The sequence below is a fragment of the Diceros bicornis genome, chromosome 15 (genome assembly GCF_020826845.1).
Source record: "Diceros bicornis minor isolate mBicDic1 chromosome 15, mDicBic1.mat.cur, whole genome shotgun sequence".
Lineage (NCBI taxonomy): Eukaryota > Metazoa > Chordata > Mammalia > Perissodactyla > Rhinocerotidae > Diceros > Diceros bicornis.
Genome location: NC_080754.1, coordinates 63,478,953 through 63,500,569, shown reverse-complemented (window position 1 = coordinate 63,500,569; position 21,617 = coordinate 63,478,953). Strand labels below are relative to the sequence as shown.

The following is a 21,617-nucleotide window of genomic DNA, read 5'->3' as shown; positions in this document are numbered from 1 at the left end:
GTGTGTGTGTGTGTGTGTGTATTATAACATAATCGTGGGATTGATATCCTATCACCTTTGCCATATTGTTGGGTAGAAGCAAGTCACAGATCCCTCTCACACTTAAGTGGAGGAAATCATACAAAGGGATGAACACCAGGAGATGGAAATTATTGGGGGGGAGTCACCCTAGGATCTGTCCACCACAATCCTATTGCACTGAAATACTCAGGGCGTGACTCTAGTTAGATATGAATGATTTTTATTACTCTCCTGGAGTCTAGTTGTCTTAAAGGAAGTTTGTAATTCTCTAAACAAATCAGTTTTAGTTCTCTTGTCTTACAAAATAAAAAACATAGAAGCCATATAGCAATTCTCAGGCAAGGTCTGAGGAAGCCATAGGACCCAGCAGGATAAAGAAGAGAAATCATGACCTCAAGCACATTTAAGAAGTCAAAATTCCATAAGTTTAGGCATCACTAGTTGTTGGTTTGTGTTTGCTTGTTTTGTGATTCATTTTGTTTGATTTTCCACCAATAACTGGAACTACATGAGTTTCATCCGTCTCTCTATTCAAAGCTGGCTGTTACTGCTGCCTTCAACAGTTCACAGAACCTCCGTCCACCTTCTCCACGTGGTCTCCTTTGCCCAACACCTACCTCCTCTGAGCGGTCAGCCTGCTCTGACTTCAGAACGTGAGCACTGGGCAGTAGCTTGCCCTCTGTCTTCAACTGTTTAAGTAAATTTTTGCCAAGACTAATGTGTATTATAGGCAACAACCTGGGACATTTCTGGTCTCAGAACAGGAAACATAAAGGCACCCTTAAGTATTATTTTAGGTCCTTTGTTTGCTAGCAGTGTTTGTGGTGAATGAAAAATTGACCCCTGATTGTGCGGTAAATAGAGAAGTGGTCGGCATGCCGATCGCCAAGGACAGACTTCAGAGACTTCACGGTTTTGAAACTGATATTTATGAACATCTGCTTTTTCCCCATAAATTTTAATATGGATTTCATCCTTTGAAACCTACAAAATTCCCAGGTGCTTCTTCAGTCTTTATCTTAGGAAGCTGCTTAAAAAAAAAAAAAAAAAAAGCCTCCCTTTTTCCCATTGAACACATTCCAAATCACTCTTGCTAAAACAGCATTCGTATATACAGTGTCTGTTGGAATGCCTAACTAAAATCTGATATTAAATGTTAGCAACTCAAAATGCTGTATTCAGTGTGTTGAACCTCCAAAATGTCCAATCCTATAACACAAGCCATAGTAGTCTTCATAAAGGATGCTGAAAAGTATTTACCTCTAGTCCCAGTTTATCCCTTTCATTATTCCACAAATATTTGTGTAATGCTTGCTTATGTGACAGGCATTTTTAGTGCTGAGGTTGTAGCAGCCAAACAACAGAAAAAATCCCTGCCTTCATCGTGCTTATGTTCCAGTGACTGTAAATGTCCTCTAAAAAGAATTCCCTTTAAATTTTCATAATAGTGTTCATATAGTTCATTGGAAAAGTTTACACTGGGCCTGCAAACCAACCGTGTTAATCCATTCCTGACATTGGACTGGACTCTGGGACTACAACGGTGAGCAAGGTAGATGTGCTTCTGCTTTCAAGGAGCTTGGAGTCCAGCACGCTTCTCACCTCTGTCAGGAAGTGTAGACCTGGGACCCAGAAACTTTGGGGAAGGATCTGGGGAGCCACTCGAATGTTCTCTATTTTAGATCCACCATAAGCAGTGGAAACAGCGCCTCCATCCCTCAGCTCTTGGGCGCACCAAGAGCAGTTACTACAGGTACAAGTTAAGAGTGTGTGGGTCAGAGGAAAGGAAATAAAATCCCAACTCAACACAGGACAAACAGAAGTCAGCTGGGTAGCCGCAAGGCTAGCCAAGACATTCAGTCCCTCTTAGGAAAGCAGCCTTTTCAGAGTACGGTTCTAGCCACGCTGCAGCAGAGGCCACAGTCATCTACGTAAGAGGAAAGCCTCGGGAGGACAGCAGAGCTAGTTAATTGGGTTAGGTGAATAGTTTCCCATCCATTTACAGGCTACTGGAACCTCTCTCCTCTGCCTCTTAGGCAGGAACACATTGGCATGATGCCACAGAGTGCAGAACATGGGCAGTCTTCTTGGTGGGTCAATTCTACTCAACCGTTTGGAAGAGGAAAAGTTAATTAATTTACTGATAAGGAATGTAAGACATTGTTTTCCATTAAAACCAATACAGCCATATTAAGGAGTAGAATGAAAAATTTGCATACTCTTTTCAGGTCAAGCATAAAACGAAAGGAGTGCTGGAGCCCAGGGCTGGGGGAGTAAGCCCTCCCCACGTCGTCCATCAGCCCCTGCAAAGCCAACCTAATAGAAATAAGTTTTTCATATGAATACTTGATTCTCAATTTTATGTAAAGTGTAAATAAAAGACAAATCCCCTGGCAGCATTCCTTTCAACTACACTGCCACCTGGATACCCCCCCTTTTTAGAAATTCTGGAGCTGCCGCTAGATGCAAAAAATTCTGGGCCACTTCCGGCTCTGACACCTCACCCTGCAGCCCTGATGCCCCGCCCTGCGGCCCAGGCTCACTGCCCTCTGCCCTCTGTATTGAAGAGTACTCCCTTGGAAGAGTTTGAGTTGGCAGTTCTTTTCCAAGGTGGGCCAAGAAAGGTTTCTCAACGCTCCCTCCGTGCCCTTAGCGCTGAGTGTGAGCATCGGCCGCCCTGCTTCCACGTCCCCTCCCCGGTCTCAGAACGCTATGTAGCAGGCAGGTCAGCTTACGTTCTTTGTGCTTTGTGTTCCTGAAACAGGATCTGGACCAGGTACAGCTCCATCTGGAAGAAGTGAGGTTCTTTGACGTGTTTGGCTTCAGCGAAGCAGCAGGAGCGTGGCAATGCTTCATGTGCAACAACCCTGAAAGAGCCACCGGTGAGACCCCCGCCCTCGCTGCTCAGAGTCGTTGGGGCCTTGGGATTGACAGGGTCTGTAAGCCCACCCTTCTTCCTGCCCTCTTCTTGCATAAACACAGAGGTGTGCCTGATCGCCTCTGCTTTGTGCTGAGAAAGGCATCTCACCAAAGTGGGAGTAAGAAAAACAGAAGATGTTGAAAGGGAGAGAAACATAAACCCAAAATGAGCAAGAAAAATAATACCTTCCATATATGTGGCTATCAAGAAAGCAGGACTGGCCATTTTGCCCCGAAAGCATTCTTCATTTTAACCCAGATGACCCTGAGGGTTAGACAAAAATAAGCATTCTGTCAAGAGCCTCACAGAAATGAGACCACACTGAGCGAGTGAGTGAGCACACAGACCGTATCATCTCATCCCTTACACTTCTGCTTGATGACTGACTGCATAAAAAGTGAAACACTTAAAGAGAAAGGAATTATTTGAGAAATAGCTTCATAGCTGGTTATTCACCCTTCCTCTTCCTTTCTGCTTCCCAAGGAATTTGGTCTACTGGCCTTGCCTAAAAATAATAATTGTTAGTGAATATGAGCCACGCCTTATGCTAAACATGTCAGATATCTCATTGAGCCTTCACAATAACCTTATGAGGTTAGTACTAATATTATCTCCATTTTGCTGATGGGGAAACTGAGGTACCAAGCGATTTGGTAACTGCCTGAGGTCACACAGGTAATAAGTTAACAATGACAGGATTTGAACCCAATCTGAGTCCAGTGCCCATGCTCTTAACCATCCACCATTCTGCCTCCTGGTTACACTTTTCCCAATCTGTCCAGTGGAAATAGGTTGATAATAAGGTCGATAATAAGTCCTTCTTTAAAAAGTCATGCTGTGCTTGGAAAGGGAATATTTCATCACTAATTTGCCCTCTGAGAGGACACAGAGTTCTCAACACTGACACTGCTCAGGAACCACAGTTTAGACCAAGAGAACAGTGTTAAACACTGTTGAACACAAAGCCACTTTGTAGATGAGCCATCCTCTAGAGAGCCATTGATTAAACCACCTGCACCCATTCTTAAATTTTAGGATTTTGTGCATCTTAACGATTACCCATTGTGGCAAGTCTGTCCTCTTGCTAACTGCGAAGAAGTTGAGACTGAATTTAAACAAATGTGTTTATTTGGCCAGATGGAGATGTGACAGGTTCATGGAGAGGCGCCAATTAAAATGTATTACTCCAGGGGAAAGGTGCAGATGGAAGATGCTGGCAGTGAAGGAGGGCAGCCTTTGGGAGGCTCGGACTGTTGGCTGAGGAGAGGGTCTGGATGGAGTGGATACCGGAGTGGACACCCCAATTTTTAAAAAATTAATTAAAAATAATAAGGAATTGGGGAATTGAATGTCTCCATTATAACACTTTCTAATGAGACATTATTTCATCTATAAAAAAGACAGAGCATAAAAGAAACTTTATTTGAGAACATGGCAAAGTAAGGTGCTTATCTTAGGTGGCTCTGAGAGGCCCTTAAGAATTTTCACTCCAAGTAAGTGGAGTCTTTATTTCAATAAACATTTCACCGTATCTGGCCGAGGGAGGCTGCAAGAAAGGGGCCGAAAGTTAAAAACACAAAGTGTTCCTTTAATACATGTTTTCTCAAATTCACTGCTGTGCACTTGAAAAGAACGTTTTGCACATTCACTCTTTCTTGTGTTTCTCACAGTTAAATATAGACTGAGAACATATAGCAATAAAAATTCAAACAAGGCCAAATATTTTATAGCAGAACATATTGAATCAAAATGTTTGGCCCTGAAACTTCAGTGTGCTTAGATTTCTTTGCTCATTTCCTTTTGCTACATGAAAGAGGACTCGAGTGTGAGAGAAATCCTATTTTAAACTATTATTTTCACCAAAAACTCTTGACTCCCTGAAAAGTTTATATAGGTTGTTGATTTCATCTTCTTATTTTTATATAAGCATACAAATTATATATTTAATCTAAATGCAAGTTCCCACATAATACTGCTGACACATGTATTATTCATGGAGATGATATCTGCATTCATGTCCTGCTTTAATTGTGAGTTTAAAGATGTTGAAGACATTCTTGCTATTTGGTTGTACACAGCTGGCATTGGACTTGCATCCCATTTTTCACTTAAGTAATGTGTGTTTGTTGCTTTGGTTGAATGTCTTCTACAGGCTGAGCCTCAGGATAAAATATGAATAAGGTACAACTTCTCTGCTCTGAAAGTATTCATAATCCAGTTAGGGCCAGTAGGCATATATGGAAATATCTAGCATATTTCTTTGTATGTTTTTAGCATGCAATAAATACCTGTTCAGTGAGTGAATGAATGAATAATATTTAGAAATGGCAAAGTCAAATATCCCTTGAATATTAAAATAAGATGTTTCAAGATTGTGATTATGTGTTAGTCATATCAAATACATCACTATACCATCCCCAGTCAGTAGCCATGCTGTGGCGGCGACTCACATAGAAGAACTAAAAGGACTTAGAACTAGAATATACAGCTATGTACTGGGGCTTTGGGAAGGAAAAAAAAAGAAGAAGAAGATTGGCAACAGATGTTAGCTCAGGGCCAATCTTTCCCAGCAAAAAAAAAAAAAAAAAGTGATTTAAAAAAAAACGAACACCAGCATTTTGCATCTGGTAAATGGAGGTTAGTGCTTCTTCGCTCCTTGAGAGAAGTGGCTCTGTATAAAACAAAGAGTCCACTCCCTGACTATCTCAGCTCCTGACACACTGTGCCTGAGTCCTGTTACTGTTCTGGGTTTCACCAGTGTCCCCGCAGGGTCCAGGTGCCCTGTCAGCTGAGGGAGGGGGGTCTAAAGAAGTAGGATTGGAATCCAGGACAAAGGCTAAAGAAACTAGATTTGGGTTCTTTTTTTTTTTAAGGTACTGACAGATGATACAATAACTGCTGTCAAGTATTCATTGTTCTAATATAAAAAAAAAAAAAACCGCTGGCCAGCATCTCCATAAATGAGGAACAAAACATGAGGCAATTAGAAAATTTCAACTAGACATGAGGAAAAACATCCTGAAATATAAATTCTTCTTAATAGTGTGTAGACTAAACTATGGGACCCCTTCAGAAAGTGACAGCAAATCAGCTGACTTAACGTGGTGACCTTAATACATTCCCCTCTTCAGGTAAAATTCTCATCACCTTACCAGCCCCCACTCATCCTCCCACCAACTCCACCATCAACACACAGAAATTCGCAGGAGTTTAATATCTGGTATTCAATAAAATATACTTTTATCCAATTAGGTGCACATGAAATCAGAGGAAGCAATGCTAGAATAGCTAAGGGTCCTGAAATAATTATATTTGCTGGCATTTATCATGCTAACTATGTGCTAAGCTTTACATGCATTTTTCTCATTTTCTCATCATTATTGACTCCATTTTGCAGATGAGGAAACAGAGAGGTTAAGTAATTTCCCCAAGGTCACACAGCTACCAAGTGGTGGAACCAGCATTTTCACCCAGCTTAATTCCTGAACCTGAGATTTCAACCTCTAGGGCAAATCCAAGTTAAGGACGTGGAATGCTGGAAATTCTGAGAACAATTATTGTGTGATGTTATAATATATTGGAAAGACCAAGAAGCAATCTACCTCCCAGATGAATTACTCTGCTGAAAGCAGAGCAGGAGCTTTGGCGCCCTGAAGTGTGGGAAGTTACATTGCAGGGAACGGTTACGCAGAAGCTATTTCCAACGCCTCCAACTGCTGATGCAGTTTCCGATAATTATTTTAGAAAAGTACAGAGTAGAAGATTAGAAAATCAGTGAAATAACTCAAGAATCCTCAGAGACTTGCCTGGTGGTGTTTGTTGTCAATCCCATTACTCCACGCGAATGACAGAATAGGGATTGAGCAAGGCTGCCTAACAGAGCAGAACTCATTTCTGGAAAAGCAAGCAAATCCCCTTTATGAGTCGCCCTCATGTCTTGGAACTGCTGGTGCCTGTTGACAGTAAGCGTTAGTCAGCTGGGCCATCCTGGAGCACAGCTGGCTCCCTGTTCAGTCACATTCTGTAACAGAGGAGGAAGAACTGGTCGTGACTTTCACCCGTGTTTCTTAAGACACATGGGAGGCCTTTGTTCTTACGCCTGCAGTCAACAGTTGAGAGATGTCCTGGCTTTGGCACTAGTGTCCTCTTCTGTAAATCTGAGCGTGCCTGGGTGTGATTACCCTCTTAGTCACTAGATAGTGAGATACTGCATGTGATTGTCAGCAGGAGGTCTCATTAAGTTATAAAAGAAAATAAAAGAATTTTTTTCAGACAACCTTCTATCGCGATTCCTTTTTAGAACTTGATTTCAAATAGTTGAGCTATAAGAGTGTGTTTATAGCAATGTACTGTCAAATCACACGGGCGAGTAGAGATGGTTTCAAAATGATATCAGGATGAGAAAGGCCTCTGTAAGGAGATTTTCTTCAGACACTGCGAGCCGGTAGCAGCAGTGTGCCTCTCCTCTGCTGGATGCCTTCAGGGTGGGCTGGATGACTTTCCATGCCAGACGCCAGTGTGAAAATGGGCTGATGACCTCTGAGGACCATAGGACACAAATAGCCTTGTGAGTCCATTAATATGAAACTTTCCCATTTAATTTTGGTGCCAACTTCCACAGAACTTTAAAGGTGACAAAAGAAAGCCCATTCTGGATTTATGCAGTGTCTGGGTTTGTCTTATGATGCCTTCCCTCCTACCACATAGGTTAGAACATTGTCTTCTACGGGAAATGTTGTTAGAGCACCAAAAACAGCACAGCGCTTGTGGAGGGTAATTCCGTGTTTTCACATTTGTATGCCGTTAGTGACTACTGAATGGGTATTGATTACATAAAATTGAACCCCAGCTTGTTGTTCAAAGATACTTTGAATTAATTAATGACAAGACACACTTACCAACTCACGAAAGTTATTATCCTGAAATCTTTTTCCTTTTCCCTCTCTTCCTATCTTCCTGTTCTGTGCCTCTCTGGCAGGGCATGCCCCTCTCTGTTAAACCTTCCCATACACCCACATTCTCTCTTTTTTACACACACACACACATGCACATACACTGGCACACTTGGCCACACCACCCCAGACAGAATAAATCCTCTCCTCTCTGTCCTTTCTGCTCTCTGCCCACATTTCTGCAGTGTACACAGCGTGTTGCCATCAATCTCTCCAACTAGACAGAAACCAGAGGAGGAAGACCTTGGGTTATTCATCTCTGTGTGCCCCACCTGGTATCTGGTGCACGGGAGTGTTTAACAAATATTTCCCATATAGATGGATGATTGAGTGATTCATGGATCATGTAAGTGATAGATCACTATGGAAGAAATAGGATTTTTTTGTATGTGTGTGTGAGGAAGATCAGCCTTGAGCTAACATCCATGCCAATCCTCCTCTTTTTGCTGAGGAAGACTGGATCTGAGCTAACATCTATTGCCAATCCTCCTCCTTTTTTTTCCCCAAAGCCCCAGTAGATTGTTGTATGTCATAGTTGCACATCCTTCTGTATGTGGGATGCGGCCTCAGCATGGCGGGAGAAGCGGTGCGTTGGTGCGCGCCCGGGATCCGAACCCGGGCCGCCAGTAGCGGAGTGCAAGCACTTAACCGCTAAGCCACAGGGCCAGCCCAATAGGATTTGTTTGAAATGCAATTTTAAAACCTAATACTTTTTCAAAATTTAAAAAAAGCTTACCGAACCAAAACCTTGAAATAGTATCTTTTGCAAAATAAGCTTTTATAAGAAGAAAATATTGCTGTGTACAAATGCCTTATGGATACCCAATTCTAATATTTTACTAAAAGGTTTCAATATACACAAACACACAGATTCCATGAGAAATGAGAAATAAGATGAGATGAGAGATAAGCTAAAATCAGTAACCCATCACCCTTCAGGGGTTAATTTCTATTTTTCATCCAGCATCAGTATCCTAACCCTCCTGCCTTTCCACATTAAGTCAACAGTCTTATCTTGATCTAGGGTGAAAGTGTCTGATCGGCCTTGTATTCTCAGCGAAGCATTAGTCACTCTATGGTTTATCCACAAACACATCCCCATGCACGTAAATGTGCCCTTTTCCACGGGGACAGCAAGCTGAGTCGAGCCGATATATGGAAGAGGAGATACGTACTTTCCAAGGGCAGATGCTACCACTAAATAGCCTCAGAATGACATTGATGTAAAGAATTTTTATGTCGTTTTAAAGTAAAGCACTTAATATATTTCAAAAGATCTCTAGTCATCACCTTTCAGAGTATTGCTAATTTTTTTATTTACCTATGTAAATACATTAGGAATGAAATTTGTTTTTCAGCCACAAACTCACCCATGTAAAAGACAAATAGGTGTTGTTGGCACCCACCGAGAATGAAGTCATCAAATTTCTCACCAGAGTGGTCATATTTTGCCTTGGATCTTATCATCCCACCTTCTCAGAAATCCCGCAGTATAGATCACCCTTTCTCTCTTCTCTGTGCAATTTCTCCCTCCCAACAGAATCCTCCCCTTGGCTTTTACACACACCCAAACGGCTTTAACCTTTAAACTTTAACCTCTCCTTTCCCTTCACCTACTACCCTAGGTCTCGCCTCCTCTTTCAAACCAAAAGAGTTGTCAACGCTCACTCTCTGCATCTCCTTGCCTCCTTCGCCTAGTGACTCAACCCTCTCTAATCTGGCTTCTAAACCCATTATCTCTATGGTCATTGAATTCGTTCAAGTCACCCATGCACTGGATATGTTTCAGTCCTTGTGCTACTTGCCTTTTGTCAGCATTCAATTCTGTTGACCAATTCCTCCTCCTTCAAACATTCTCATCCTTTAACTTCTGACCCAGCACTCCTCTGGTCCCCTCCTACTCTCTAGACACTCCTTCTCAGCCTTCTCTCTGGGCCCACCTTCCTCCAGCCAGCTAGCCATTGTTAGGGCACCTCTCTCCTCCCCACTGTGCACTCTCCACTGTGAGTCTTCGCTGGTTCTGCAGCTCCAGGAACCACTTCTGTGAGACAACTCCCAAATGTGTGTCTGCAGTCCAGGCCTCTCCTCTGAACTCTAGGTTTACATCTCCCATTGCCTACTTGGCCACTTCAAAGGCACCTCAAAACCAGTTCATTTAGATTAAATCTCATGGTTGTCCTTCCCTTGTCCCTAAAATATACTTGATCTTCTTCCCGCTTTCCCTGTCTCCACAAACACAACATCACTCTTGTGGTGTACCAGCCAGAAACCCACTGCCCTCTCCCTCACCCCCATCCACTCCATCACCCAATATTATGGGTTTGACTTTCTTAGTTGCTCACAACTCTGTCCACCTCTCTCCTGGAGCAAGCTGTCATCACCTCTGACCTAAAACAACGGCAGCATTCTCCTACCTGAGCTACTCTGGACCCTTCCAATCTGCGTCCCACACTGCAGTCAGAATGATCTCTTCAAAGCACAAATCTGGTGGTACCTCCTGCTGCGTAAAACCTTACGATAGCTTCCCATAGCTCTGAGCTTAAAGACCACACTCCATGCCATGCCCCACATGCCTCACACACATGGTCTCCCAACCTCTCCCGCCTCACCTTGTCCCACGTGCCATCTGCTCCTGTCTGCTCCAGCCAGAAGGACTTTCATTCAGTTTCCCATGTGCACTATGCTTCTTCCTGCCCCCGGCCTTTTGTGTGTGCTATTTCTCTGCCCAGAGTGTCCTTTCTGCCCTCTTCACCTAGTCAATGTGATCTTAGCCTGCCCATTACCACTCAAATCCACCACCTCAGGGGGGCCTTTGTGACCTCCCTGACTAATGCTAAGGTCCTCAAAGCACCTGAGACCTCTCCTCATAACACTTGTTATAGCTGCTGTCTAGTTTTTTACATGTGATTATTTGATTAATGTCCATTTCCTCCAGTTAATAGTAAGTTCTGGGGCTGGCCCAGTGGTGTAATGGTTAAGTTAGGTGCACTCCACTTTGGTGGCCCAAATTCATGGGTTTGGCTCCTGGCACGGACCTACACCACTCATCATGCTGTGGCAGTGACCCACATTCAAAATAGAAGAAGATGGGCACAGATGTTAGCTCAGGGACAATCTTCCTCAAGCGAAAAGAGGAGGATTGGCAGCAGGTGTTAGCTCAGGGCCAATCTTCCTCACCAAAAAAAAAAAAAAAAAAGGTTCGATGAAGGGAGCTCTCCTCATCCATCCATTCTCAGCCCCTGGCACACAATGGATGCTCAATAAATATTTATCGAATAAGTGAACATCCAAAGGTTGTATCTTCTCTGGAAACTTTAAGCAGTAACATTTTTCTCAGTCAAGTGGTGATGAAAAACAAATTAACGAATTCAGAGTGATTCATTTTAAGAGAAAAGAGGTATTCATATGATGATATTTCCAGTGTTACCTTTCGTGACAAATGTATTCTTTGTATAAACAGTCTCTTCTTAAACAAGTTCTTTTCAAAAGTTCTATGAGAGATTTTATTTAACAGTGTGAAGTATTGTGTTTGTAGTGTGTGTGTGTGTATATATATATATATCAAACACACACACAGTGTGATGGTGTATATGTTATAGATAAAGCTTTCAATGCAGACATTGTAAAACTTCTATTTATTGCTAAAAGGTTTGAGACCAAGTGCTGAACCAGAGCAGATGGAACTTGTGTTAAATAATTCCACAGAAGCATTGTAGATAACACCTTAGAATGTTCTAAAACACGACGAGTATACGGCAGGTGGGTCTATGGCTAGCATGTGCTCAGCTGGTACAGCCCAAACAAGTTGGCCCTTCTTATCACAGACCTGGAACAAGTATGTCAGACCTACTTTTCCCCATGCAAGGAAAGCTTACAAAGCACAGACAGTGTGGGAAAACACTCAACATTTAAAACTGTCTTAAATCCTGTGGCTAGATCTTGCCAGTAATACCTACTCATGAGACCTTATTAATGGGGTGACAACGTGGGACCAATATGGGAAATGTGTGTGGAACCCTTCCTTTTTCAAAGTTTAATTCTAAGATTGAACAATTATCTCCCTTCATTTCCACTGTTCCTGATCTTATCCCATCTGTCCTATCAGTCATTACTGGGCAAGTCTGGACCACTCTTCTTTGATAGCACAAAAGTGACCACAATCACTTCTTAGAACTACTGAACACGTTACCATCTTGGCAAGTGGCTTTAGGAGTTTTGTTTCACTGATGACAGTGTTGATGCAAAATAACCAATAACCATTCTATAGATAAGACAGATAAAATGAGTTTTACCTGAGTCAGAGTGAGGATTATAACCCGGGAAGGCCTTTTCCAGAAAGGAAGAAAGTGTACAGGAGAAGCATGGGTTTCAGTACAGTCTTATACCTTTTTGGAACAAAGAATCATACGTTAAACATGCCCAGGATACATATTCATCAAAGTTTCAAAGAGGTATTCAGTTGCAAATTAGCAGGTCAACAAGACCCTGATGTTGGGAAAGGGACTAATATGGGCCTTTCCAGTAGGGTGTTACCCAAGAGGGTGTAGGAGGGGAAGTATGCCTTCTTATCTTAAGAGTGTGCATTCTTTACTGTAATGGTTAAAGCAGATTTACAGTGTATGTTTGACAGGCCATAAGTCAGGCTTCTTAAGTTTAAGCCGAAACAGTCAGGAACCCAAATAGTTACCCCTATACCTCAATATGTGAAAATCTTATGTCAACACAGTAAACAAGCCAAATTCCATAAACATTCATTCTGAGCCTTTTTTCTGTAATTCTACTGACTGAAGCCAAAGACATGAATGTGATCTTATCCTGCCATCCTATACTTTAATTTCATGGAAAGGTCATAACAATTTTCCCACTATTGGTTTTGCAGCTTTATTATTTTGTATATTATATGACCTACTACTGCATTCTACCATGAGGCTACTATCATTTCCTGGAAGTTCTTGAGCTACATTAGAATCACCTGGGGATCTTGTTAAAAATGCAGAGTTCCTTACCCCACCCCAAAATTCTGATTCATTAGGTTTGGGGTGCACCTGGGAATGTGCATTTTGACAAGCCAGTAGGTAAGTCTGATGTAGGTGGCCCTCAGAACACAGTTTGGAGAACATAGTTCTAAAGGCTTATAGAGTAGTAGTTCTGAGGATCTTTTAGATCAATATTTCAGCGATTGATAGAGAAGCCTAGAAAGCGAACCACATTTTGATGTGTATGAAATTATTGAGAAAGGAAGCCATTCAGTCACATATGGAATTGCCCTCAAAGGGCTGCAGTCAAATTGAGTTTGTCTGTCCTGTCACAGACCCCAGAGCATCTAGGATATTATAAATCAATGCTGGGTTGCCCCTCCTCATTTAATTCACTGCTGATGAGGAAATGCTGTACTCTAAAACATCGCCTGGATATTCACAAGAAACATGCCATTCGCTACCATCCTTAGTGATTTCAAAAAAACCACAGTCTGCTCACTCTACTAAATGTGGCTCCTATGACCCCCTCATTTAATGCTTCTATCCCTCTGTAAACATATACACTGTAACCATAGTTGGCTTTACTGGCACACACGCACAAAAATTAGTAAAATCATCGAAGGGAACTGAAGTAAATTTGAGGCTCTCAGTATATACAAAGAAATTCCCCATAAACTGTATAGGAATTCTAATATCCAGAAGCAGTGATTTTAAGGGGGAAAAAAAGACATACTTTTTCTCATTTCTTATTTAAAAACTAAGTATTTGGGGATTCTATTTTTCTTCTTTCAGAATAGGCCTTCTTTTGAAGATATTTATCTTCAACAATCAGGAAAGAATATCTAAGAATTCAAATATCACAAATTAAATTCATGACATTCTCAGTTATGGTTTATTCATGTACAATGAACTTTCCAGACAAAATCAGCTTAAGCCAAAAAGTACACAGTATATGGAATTTGAGTCAGGATGGAAGTTGGTGTACAATGTGAATAGTAGTGATGTGGGGGGTCACCATTTACTGTCATTCCTTCCAGCCTGTCACAAGAACAAATGGGAAGTCTGCGGAAAAAGGGAGCAACCACAGATAATGTGGAAAACACTCCCAATGCAACCCAATCCATTACTGGATTAGCTTGAAAATGGCAGTCTTGGTAAATAAATGGATCAGTTACTCAAAAATAGAGGCATTCATCTCACTTTTGGGACTCTTTGAATTGCTTGTCACACCTTAAGCCTGCAGTCCTTGAACCTTGGAAGGATTCCCTGTCTCGCTCTGAATTCTCTCACCATTCCTAACACTTTCATTTGGCTTCATTACTTTCTTGATTGGAGGGAGGGAGGTGGGTTTTATCCTAGAGCCATTAGGATATGGTATTTCGAAAAACCACCTGTTCATCATCACAATAAAAGGATGAAGATGATCATGATTATCATGATGAATAGTAGCTACTGTAGGGAAGGAAGACCTATCCTCTAACCACTCTGGGTCCTTTCTGGCTGGGCTGCAAATTAAATTGACATGAGACAGAATAACAGAAGAAAATCAAACAAAGCCTTATAACATGTATACATGGGAGATACCCAGGAATAACTGGATAACTTGACAAAATGGTGGAGGTTCTCATCTTAAATATTGTCTTCAGCTAAAGACAAAGGAGGATGTTGGGGGTGGGGGGAGTCAGCTATGGGAGATTACCAGAAAAGCACAATAAACAAGAGTAAGGTTAATATGCAGGTTTAAGTGCTTGCCTTCCGCATTGATAAGAGTTTCTAGAGATAAGGTCACTCTCCCTTCTTCCTGGTACAGAGAGGATGATAATTTTACAAATGGAGATTTCCCTTATAAATGTAAATGTGTCTTGAAAAGGATAAGTTCTACTTTTACTTGGTTTTCAGAGCTTTGATAAGAATGAGCTTAGCAAGGACCCTCCCAGTCTATCCACATCCAGAGTTATCTATGGTGATGTCCTGTACGCAGGACAGGCCTTCTATCTTAAATTCTTTCAGGCAGTTAGTGGGGGCTGGGGATGGGGGTCAAAGTTTCTTTCTGAGTCTTCTGAGCCTTGATTGTCTTCAGCTTGAAATAATCCGCATACCAGAGGGGTGCATCTTGGGGCAGCCTGCCCCGAACCCCATCACTACTATTTATTGATCACTTACTATGTACCAGGCACTTGGTTAAGCAAGACCACTGTTAACTTTCATGGCACTTTTGTGTGCCTTTATTTATGGGGGATGCAGTCTATCTGGGGGTGTATGCCTTAAATAGCAAAGCTCGGGCTGCATTTCAGGCTTTACTTACCACCTTGGCTGAGCACACTTGCACAGGGAACAACCTGCACAGCCATTCGTGGTGGCCCTGTTGTTCAGCATAACAGCCCTAGAGAAGAGGAAACTGGAGCTCAGTGAGGTTAAACCACTTACACAAGACCAGTTGGCTGTTACACAGCAGCTTCTGGACTTAAGCTGAAGTCTGGCTCCACAGTCGCTGTCCCGACCCCATAAACCATAGGCCTATAGCAGAGAAAACTTTTGGTACAGTCCTATATGATCCATTATAATAAGGAGTAAACATGACTTTCAACACACTATGTTTAAATAAATTATAATTGATTAAAGACATATTTAGAATTACAACAAATCTTAAAACAAGATGGCGACCTTGAATTATTGAACTCTTGTGCTCTTGAGATAAAACGGGTTATGAGACTACAGAAATTATTATTTTTCATTATGTTACATTACAAAGCACTAGAGTCCACTTTGCACAACATCCTAGGATCTTTAGGATTGGTCTCTCCTTGAATCTCACACCTCATCTCTTGCTCTCCGCGTCCCACCAGGTTCCCATCACACAGAGTGAGTTACAGTTCCTAGAATGCATTTCATGCTCCCTCTCTCAGCCTTGGCCCTTTGCACACGACTTTTTTTTCAGAACACCCTTCCTCCCTTCACCTTCATAACTGCTACTTGTCCCTCAGAATTCAGCTCAGACAGCGTCTACTCCAGGAAGCTTTCCTGCATCTTCTGCCCCAGTTTAGAATATGTGCCTGTCCAGTGTGTTCCAGTCTCTCTTACCTCTGCCTTCAGTTACATTTGGCCACTGGAGACACGGGTAGGAGACGAGAGAGAGAGAGGAAAAGGAGGTCAGGTTATTTATTCTAGGCTCCCTCCCTGCTTGGTCACTGCAGGTTGACTGGCCTCTGTCCAGGGCCACAGCTCCTGTCCCTTTGCTCTCTCCACACAGGTCTCCCTCTGGGTCCTAACTGTTCTCCCTCTTTCCTCCTCAGGCACAGGGGTGGAGGCCTCCCCATGGTTCCTGGCCCCAGACAAGTACAGTGCTTTTCCTACATCTTACCCACATCTGTGTAAACAGTCCCTTGATTAACTCCCCTCAATTGCCCAGCGTGAGGTGCCCTCTGTTTCCTGCCAGGACCGTGTGTGATACATAGCTGATCCCATCTGGGGTCCCTGAGGCTTCATGCCTGGGCTGGCTGGACCGCCACAGGATCCAGGCCACTCCTTAGTCCTTAAGAAAAGCAAGCTCCTTCCTAATGGGCCTTCAGAAGAACTTTCAAATAAAGTCTCATGTGACCTCCCCATGGCTGTTTGATACCCAGTCTCCTTCCTGGATCTTACACCTAGAAAATCTTAAATCACCTTCAGACCCTCAGCATTCAGCCTATGACTTTTTCCCAAGGCAACTGCTTTATGAACTTGCTTCTGGGTTCATTCTTTCAGCTTCTTTAGGTTCTTTTCCTGTGCCTTCCCTCACACATCCCTCCTATTACCTCGGCCTTTTCTGACTCTTCCTAGAATATCCTTTCTCCTTTCTTCAGCAGGGACCCAGCTCTCGTGTCACCTCCTCCCAGCTAGAAGTAGAATTCCCTTTGAGTGCTATAATGCTTGGCTATTACTTCTCCAGTGGAACTCGCCGAACTCTACATTAAGCTGCAGAATTTGGAAAATGCTTTACCTCGCCTACAAGATGATAAATTCAAACTCCCTCTGCGATGGGCTTTGTGACCCCCTCAGATCCAAACAGTGCCTTACAGTTTATATGTGCTCAAAAGTCTGTGTGGGCCAGCTGGATGGTTAATAGATGAACAGAGGAATATTTTTTTTTTTTAATAATTTTATTTTTATTTATTTTTTCCCCCCAAAGCCCCAGTAGATAGTTGTATGTCACAGATGCACATCCTTCCAGTTGCTGTACGTGGGACGCGACCTCAGCATGGTGGGAGAAGCGGTGCGTTGGTGCACACCGGGGATCGGAACCCGGGCCGCCAGCAGCAGAGCACACGCACTTAACCACCAAGCCACGGGGCCGGCCCCAGAGGAATATTCTTAATTGCTTTAGTCTTCCTGCTGTGGGCTTCTCAACTTTAAGGCATCTGCCTGGTATTATTTCACTCTTATTCACCAACTTAATGTTGAGTCATGTTGAGTTAGCACCCTCAAAATTCATTTTTATCAACATAAATATCTTCAACTCTTGATGCACAAAAGAAATACAATTTAACGTGTAAACTGAAAGACTTTTAAGTTGATAAACATGGTAACAGTTTGGGTTCCAATTGCACTAGAGAATTCAGTTTAATAATCTATACTTTTTTCAGCCAACTGATAATTAAAGAAAGGAACAGATCCAGGTTGGTTGAGAGAGTCTTAGCCAAATTGTGGTGCTTTGAATGAAATAATGTGTTAATTGGCAAGTGAGAAAATATTTAAATATCTTGTGTGCGTTACGTGAAAACAAGATAGTTTTAGACACATGATCATTCTTTTATAGTCTCATTCCACATGTTATTTTTCAAATGGAATATGATCGTCCTCAGAAAGAATTAGTTCCCTGTTTTGACCCTGAAGAGATTCTGATATCATATCACAAGGACTTACTATGGACTTGCTTACAAGGACTTGCTATGGGCAACAGCAACCTGTTAAAATGACACATGGCCAGTCATGCACATGCTAGACATAATTGCAAAAAAAAAAATTATTTTTAAGACATGAGATAGCAGCTGGAACAAATTTTAAGTCTTTCTTTTTTTGCCTTTTGAAACTATTTTTAAATTTCTCCTACAGCTACAAATAGCCTGTCTTTTATGGAATTATCTGAAGCTTACTCAGACGCCTAAATTTGGGCCCTAACACAGCAGCTACTCTCAAGTTCTGCTAGCATTTCCTTCCTGAAACCCTTGCCATGGATTTCTCTGGGCGCCAGTTTTCACTGGGCCGCGATGAAAAGCCTGCTTTGCAGCACTTCTCTGCAGCCCTCATCCTTCTGCTCTCAAGCCAGCCTATCCTTTGTCTCGAGTCTCCATGCTCACTATGGGCGTGTGGGTATGTGGGATGAAATCCCATCCACTCCGTGTCTCAACAGTTCCTTCAACTATTTTGCCAAGTGCTCCTTGCAAACTTTTGTCACATACTCTTCCAATGAAACGTTTGGATCTGCCTTGAGGAGAAAGACTTTTAGCTGATCCCCTATGTCAAATCCAGAAGGATCCATATGCTTAAATATTACACAAATCAATCATGATTTCAAGTCAGCTCAGATAGCATCACTATTTCAAATGCTTCTTTAAGTAAATATGGAACACTGAGACTAGAAGAATGTACTGTTGCTAAACGACATTGCATTAAATCATTTTACCATTAAAACTATGGCAAGAAAACAATGTGATTATAAACTGTGAAGTAAAGTCTTCAATAAAAACAGTATGGGGGGGGGTTGTGCTCTGCTACTTACCTAGTGTTCTCACATAAATTCCTTTACGTATTTTGATTTTTGATCTCTCAACATCCTTGTTAAGCACATGGGAGCTATTATTATTTCCTCTTTGCTGATCAGAAAACCGTAGTCGAGAGGACTCGAATCTAACTGTTCTGAATTCTTATTCAAAATCCTTGAACATTACAATTAGATTAGCAATTTTTTCTAATTTGAAAGCATGGGAAATGGGTGTTTTAGGAAAAATTTTAATCTAATTTTTGGCTTCTGTTTTCCATTGTTTGTTACTTTGTTTCTTTTTTTTCTTGGATCTACTCTTGGACTGTCGCTTTCTCCTTCCAGCCAGGCTGCTGCACCCTCCATAGCTCAACTGCACACTAGTAGTAAACACTTGCCGAACCCGTAGCCCAGGCCTACACGGTGAGGCTGTTCCTGCTCTCTAGGATCATAGAGCACGTGGAGAAGACAAGGTGTCCTAAGTGCTTTACCTGGGGTCACTGCAGAGTGTGAGGCTGCACAAAGGAAGCAAGCACGAGCATTATTAGCTTTAAGAATTCTCTAAATCAGAGCCAGCCCTCATGGCCTAGTGGTTAAAGTTTGGTGCACTCTGTTTCGGCGGCCTGAGTTTGCTTCCTGGTCATGGAACCACACCACTCGTCTGTCAGTAGCCATGCTGTGGTGGCAGCTCACATAGAAGAACTAGAAGGACTTACAACTAGAATATACAACTATGTACTGGGACTTTGGAGAGGAAAAAAGAAAAAATTGCTTAATGATAGCATCATAAAAAAATAAAAAGAAAGAATGCTCTAAATCAGATGATTCCTAGTAAAGCAAAGCAGAACACTGGAATCACTTTCTTGATATTGATTGTCAATACCTCTCAAGTTCCTGCTTTCTCTATCCTCTGCTATGCACAGTACCAGCCACTATGGAGCTTCTCAGAAGATGGCAGATGCTTCTCATCACTGAAGCCTCAGATCAAATGTCACCTCAAATGTCCAAGTTCTTTCCTGGCCACTTAAATGCATGTGCACCAACCCCCAAGTCACTCCCTTCCTAGTCTGTCTTCATGATAGCTCTATCACTATCTAACAACATATTTGATATGTATTTTCAGCTATTAGCCTTAATTTGGGATTGACAATGGGACATCCAATTGAATAGTCATCAGACAAGAAAAAAACAGCCAAACTAGCCTTAATAGAACTTTGTTTATAAAAATTATACATTTCATTATTCTTCCCCTGAAAATGATGTCAAGGTGGACAAATCCTCCTGTCTGAGATAGTTATTTGACCTACGTTAGAAGAGAGAAATTGTAGGGTAGGAAGAACAGGTTGTGTTCATATGTTCAAACAGGCACTGTCCAAATTTCCAAGTGATGGAACAAATTTCATTCCTTTCAAGGTGCTGTGAAAATTGAACATAAATGTATATAAGTAAATATTGTCATACTCCCCAGAAATCAGATGCTTTCATATGAATTTGAAGAGCGTAAGTTATAAAATGTAGTTGGTAAAAGAAATGAAATTCTTCAGTTTGACATCTAAACTTCTGACATAGTAATGGATCTTCTAATTCTATGATTACATGTAATCATACACTCTATTTCAATTTCAAATTAATCCACTCATTCAGCAAATATTTATAGATTCCCTACTATTTGCCAGGTACCATGTTAGATACAACTGTGAACAAAGCAGAGACCCTGTCCTCATGGAGATTTCATTGACTAGGAAAGAAAGACATTAATCAGGCAAACACCAATAACTATCTACAAATGTTGGTACTGATATAAAAGGAGCATGCCAGATGCTCTTAGAACATATAGCAGGTGAAGCCACTACGGTCTGAGTTTGGGGAAGGTCTCCCAAAGGAAGCAACATTTGAGTTGAAACATGTAATGATTCATTGTTGACCAGGTGAAGATGAGAATACGAGGAGTGGGGAGAAAGTGTATGTGTTCCAGAGAGTGGAAAGACCATGATCAGAACAGTTGGGTAAATTTGCCTTTGCAGCTGTTATGTCTTCAGGAAAACATGTCTTTTAGAGCACTGCATTGACTTTTGCTGCCAAATCGCTAAATATACTTGGTTTGTGATTATTTATACAGCTATATTTCTAAGCAGTTCATGTGAACAGAATATCATGAAACAGAGGAGTTCAGAAGCACAGAAAGCTGGCTTTCTGGGTGAACTTTAAACACTGCTAACCAGATGCTCTTTTTGTGAAATGTATTCCTTTTGAAAAATCTCCATGAGGGCTTTCAGCACTTTCCCATTATCACACCTAAACTGTGCATTCTTTCAGGGACAAAGGCGGAAAGGTTAACCAAATTCATAATTTATTAGCCCACTTTCCAAATATATTTACTGGGTTCTGGTTCACTGTACATATCTGACTTTTGATCACTTGCCAAATAAATAATGGGAAGTAAAAGGCTTGATCATTCTATTACCTTCAACAGTTATAAATCAAGATGGCCAGCCTCTCATAGAAGGAAAACTTAAAGAGAAGCAAGTCAGATGGAAGTTCATCAAAAGGTGGAAAACCCGTTATTTTACACTGGCTGGAAATCAACTTTTGTTTCAAAAAGGAAAGTCTGTAAGTTCCTCCATCATCTTTTACACTTGCATTTTTAAGGTCTTGGTCTCCACCAACCAACTAGGCATTCTGTCTTGAGTTAAAATGCCAATAATTTTTTCCTTCTCTATTTTATAATTTTACAGTGTAATTTTATTGCATGTCCCTTTGACTGTCTATTCTGTTCAACCCTATGCTAGCTGGTTCGCTGTCCCTCTTCAGTTTATCATGGGAGCCCTTTTTTCTTGACTTAAGTTTTCGAAGGTAAACTGCAAAAGAACTAGCTAGTGGTCTTGACTCGGACACTGTGCCTTTTATTCCTTGTGGGTCCCCTACATTTATACATTTGTGGTTTGTGATATTGACTCTGATTTCTTTTATAACTATAGGTTATATTGGGAAGTGGGACCCTAAGGAAG

General features: G+C 41.7%; 1 protein-coding gene across 1 annotated transcript in view; it reads left to right on the top strand.

The window, feature by feature from the left end:
* VEPH1 (ventricular zone expressed PH domain containing 1) overlaps window positions 1–21,617 on the top strand; it is a 202,995-nt gene that overhangs the window by 177,928 nt on the left and 3,450 nt on the right. The window contains exons 12-13 of the mRNA XM_058556450.1: window positions 2,786–2,903; window positions 21,083–21,219. Of these exons, the coding sequence (XP_058412433.1) occupies window positions 2,786–2,903; window positions 21,083–21,219 (255 nt within the window). The remainder of the gene's footprint in view (window positions 1–2,785; window positions 2,904–21,082; window positions 21,220–21,617) is intronic.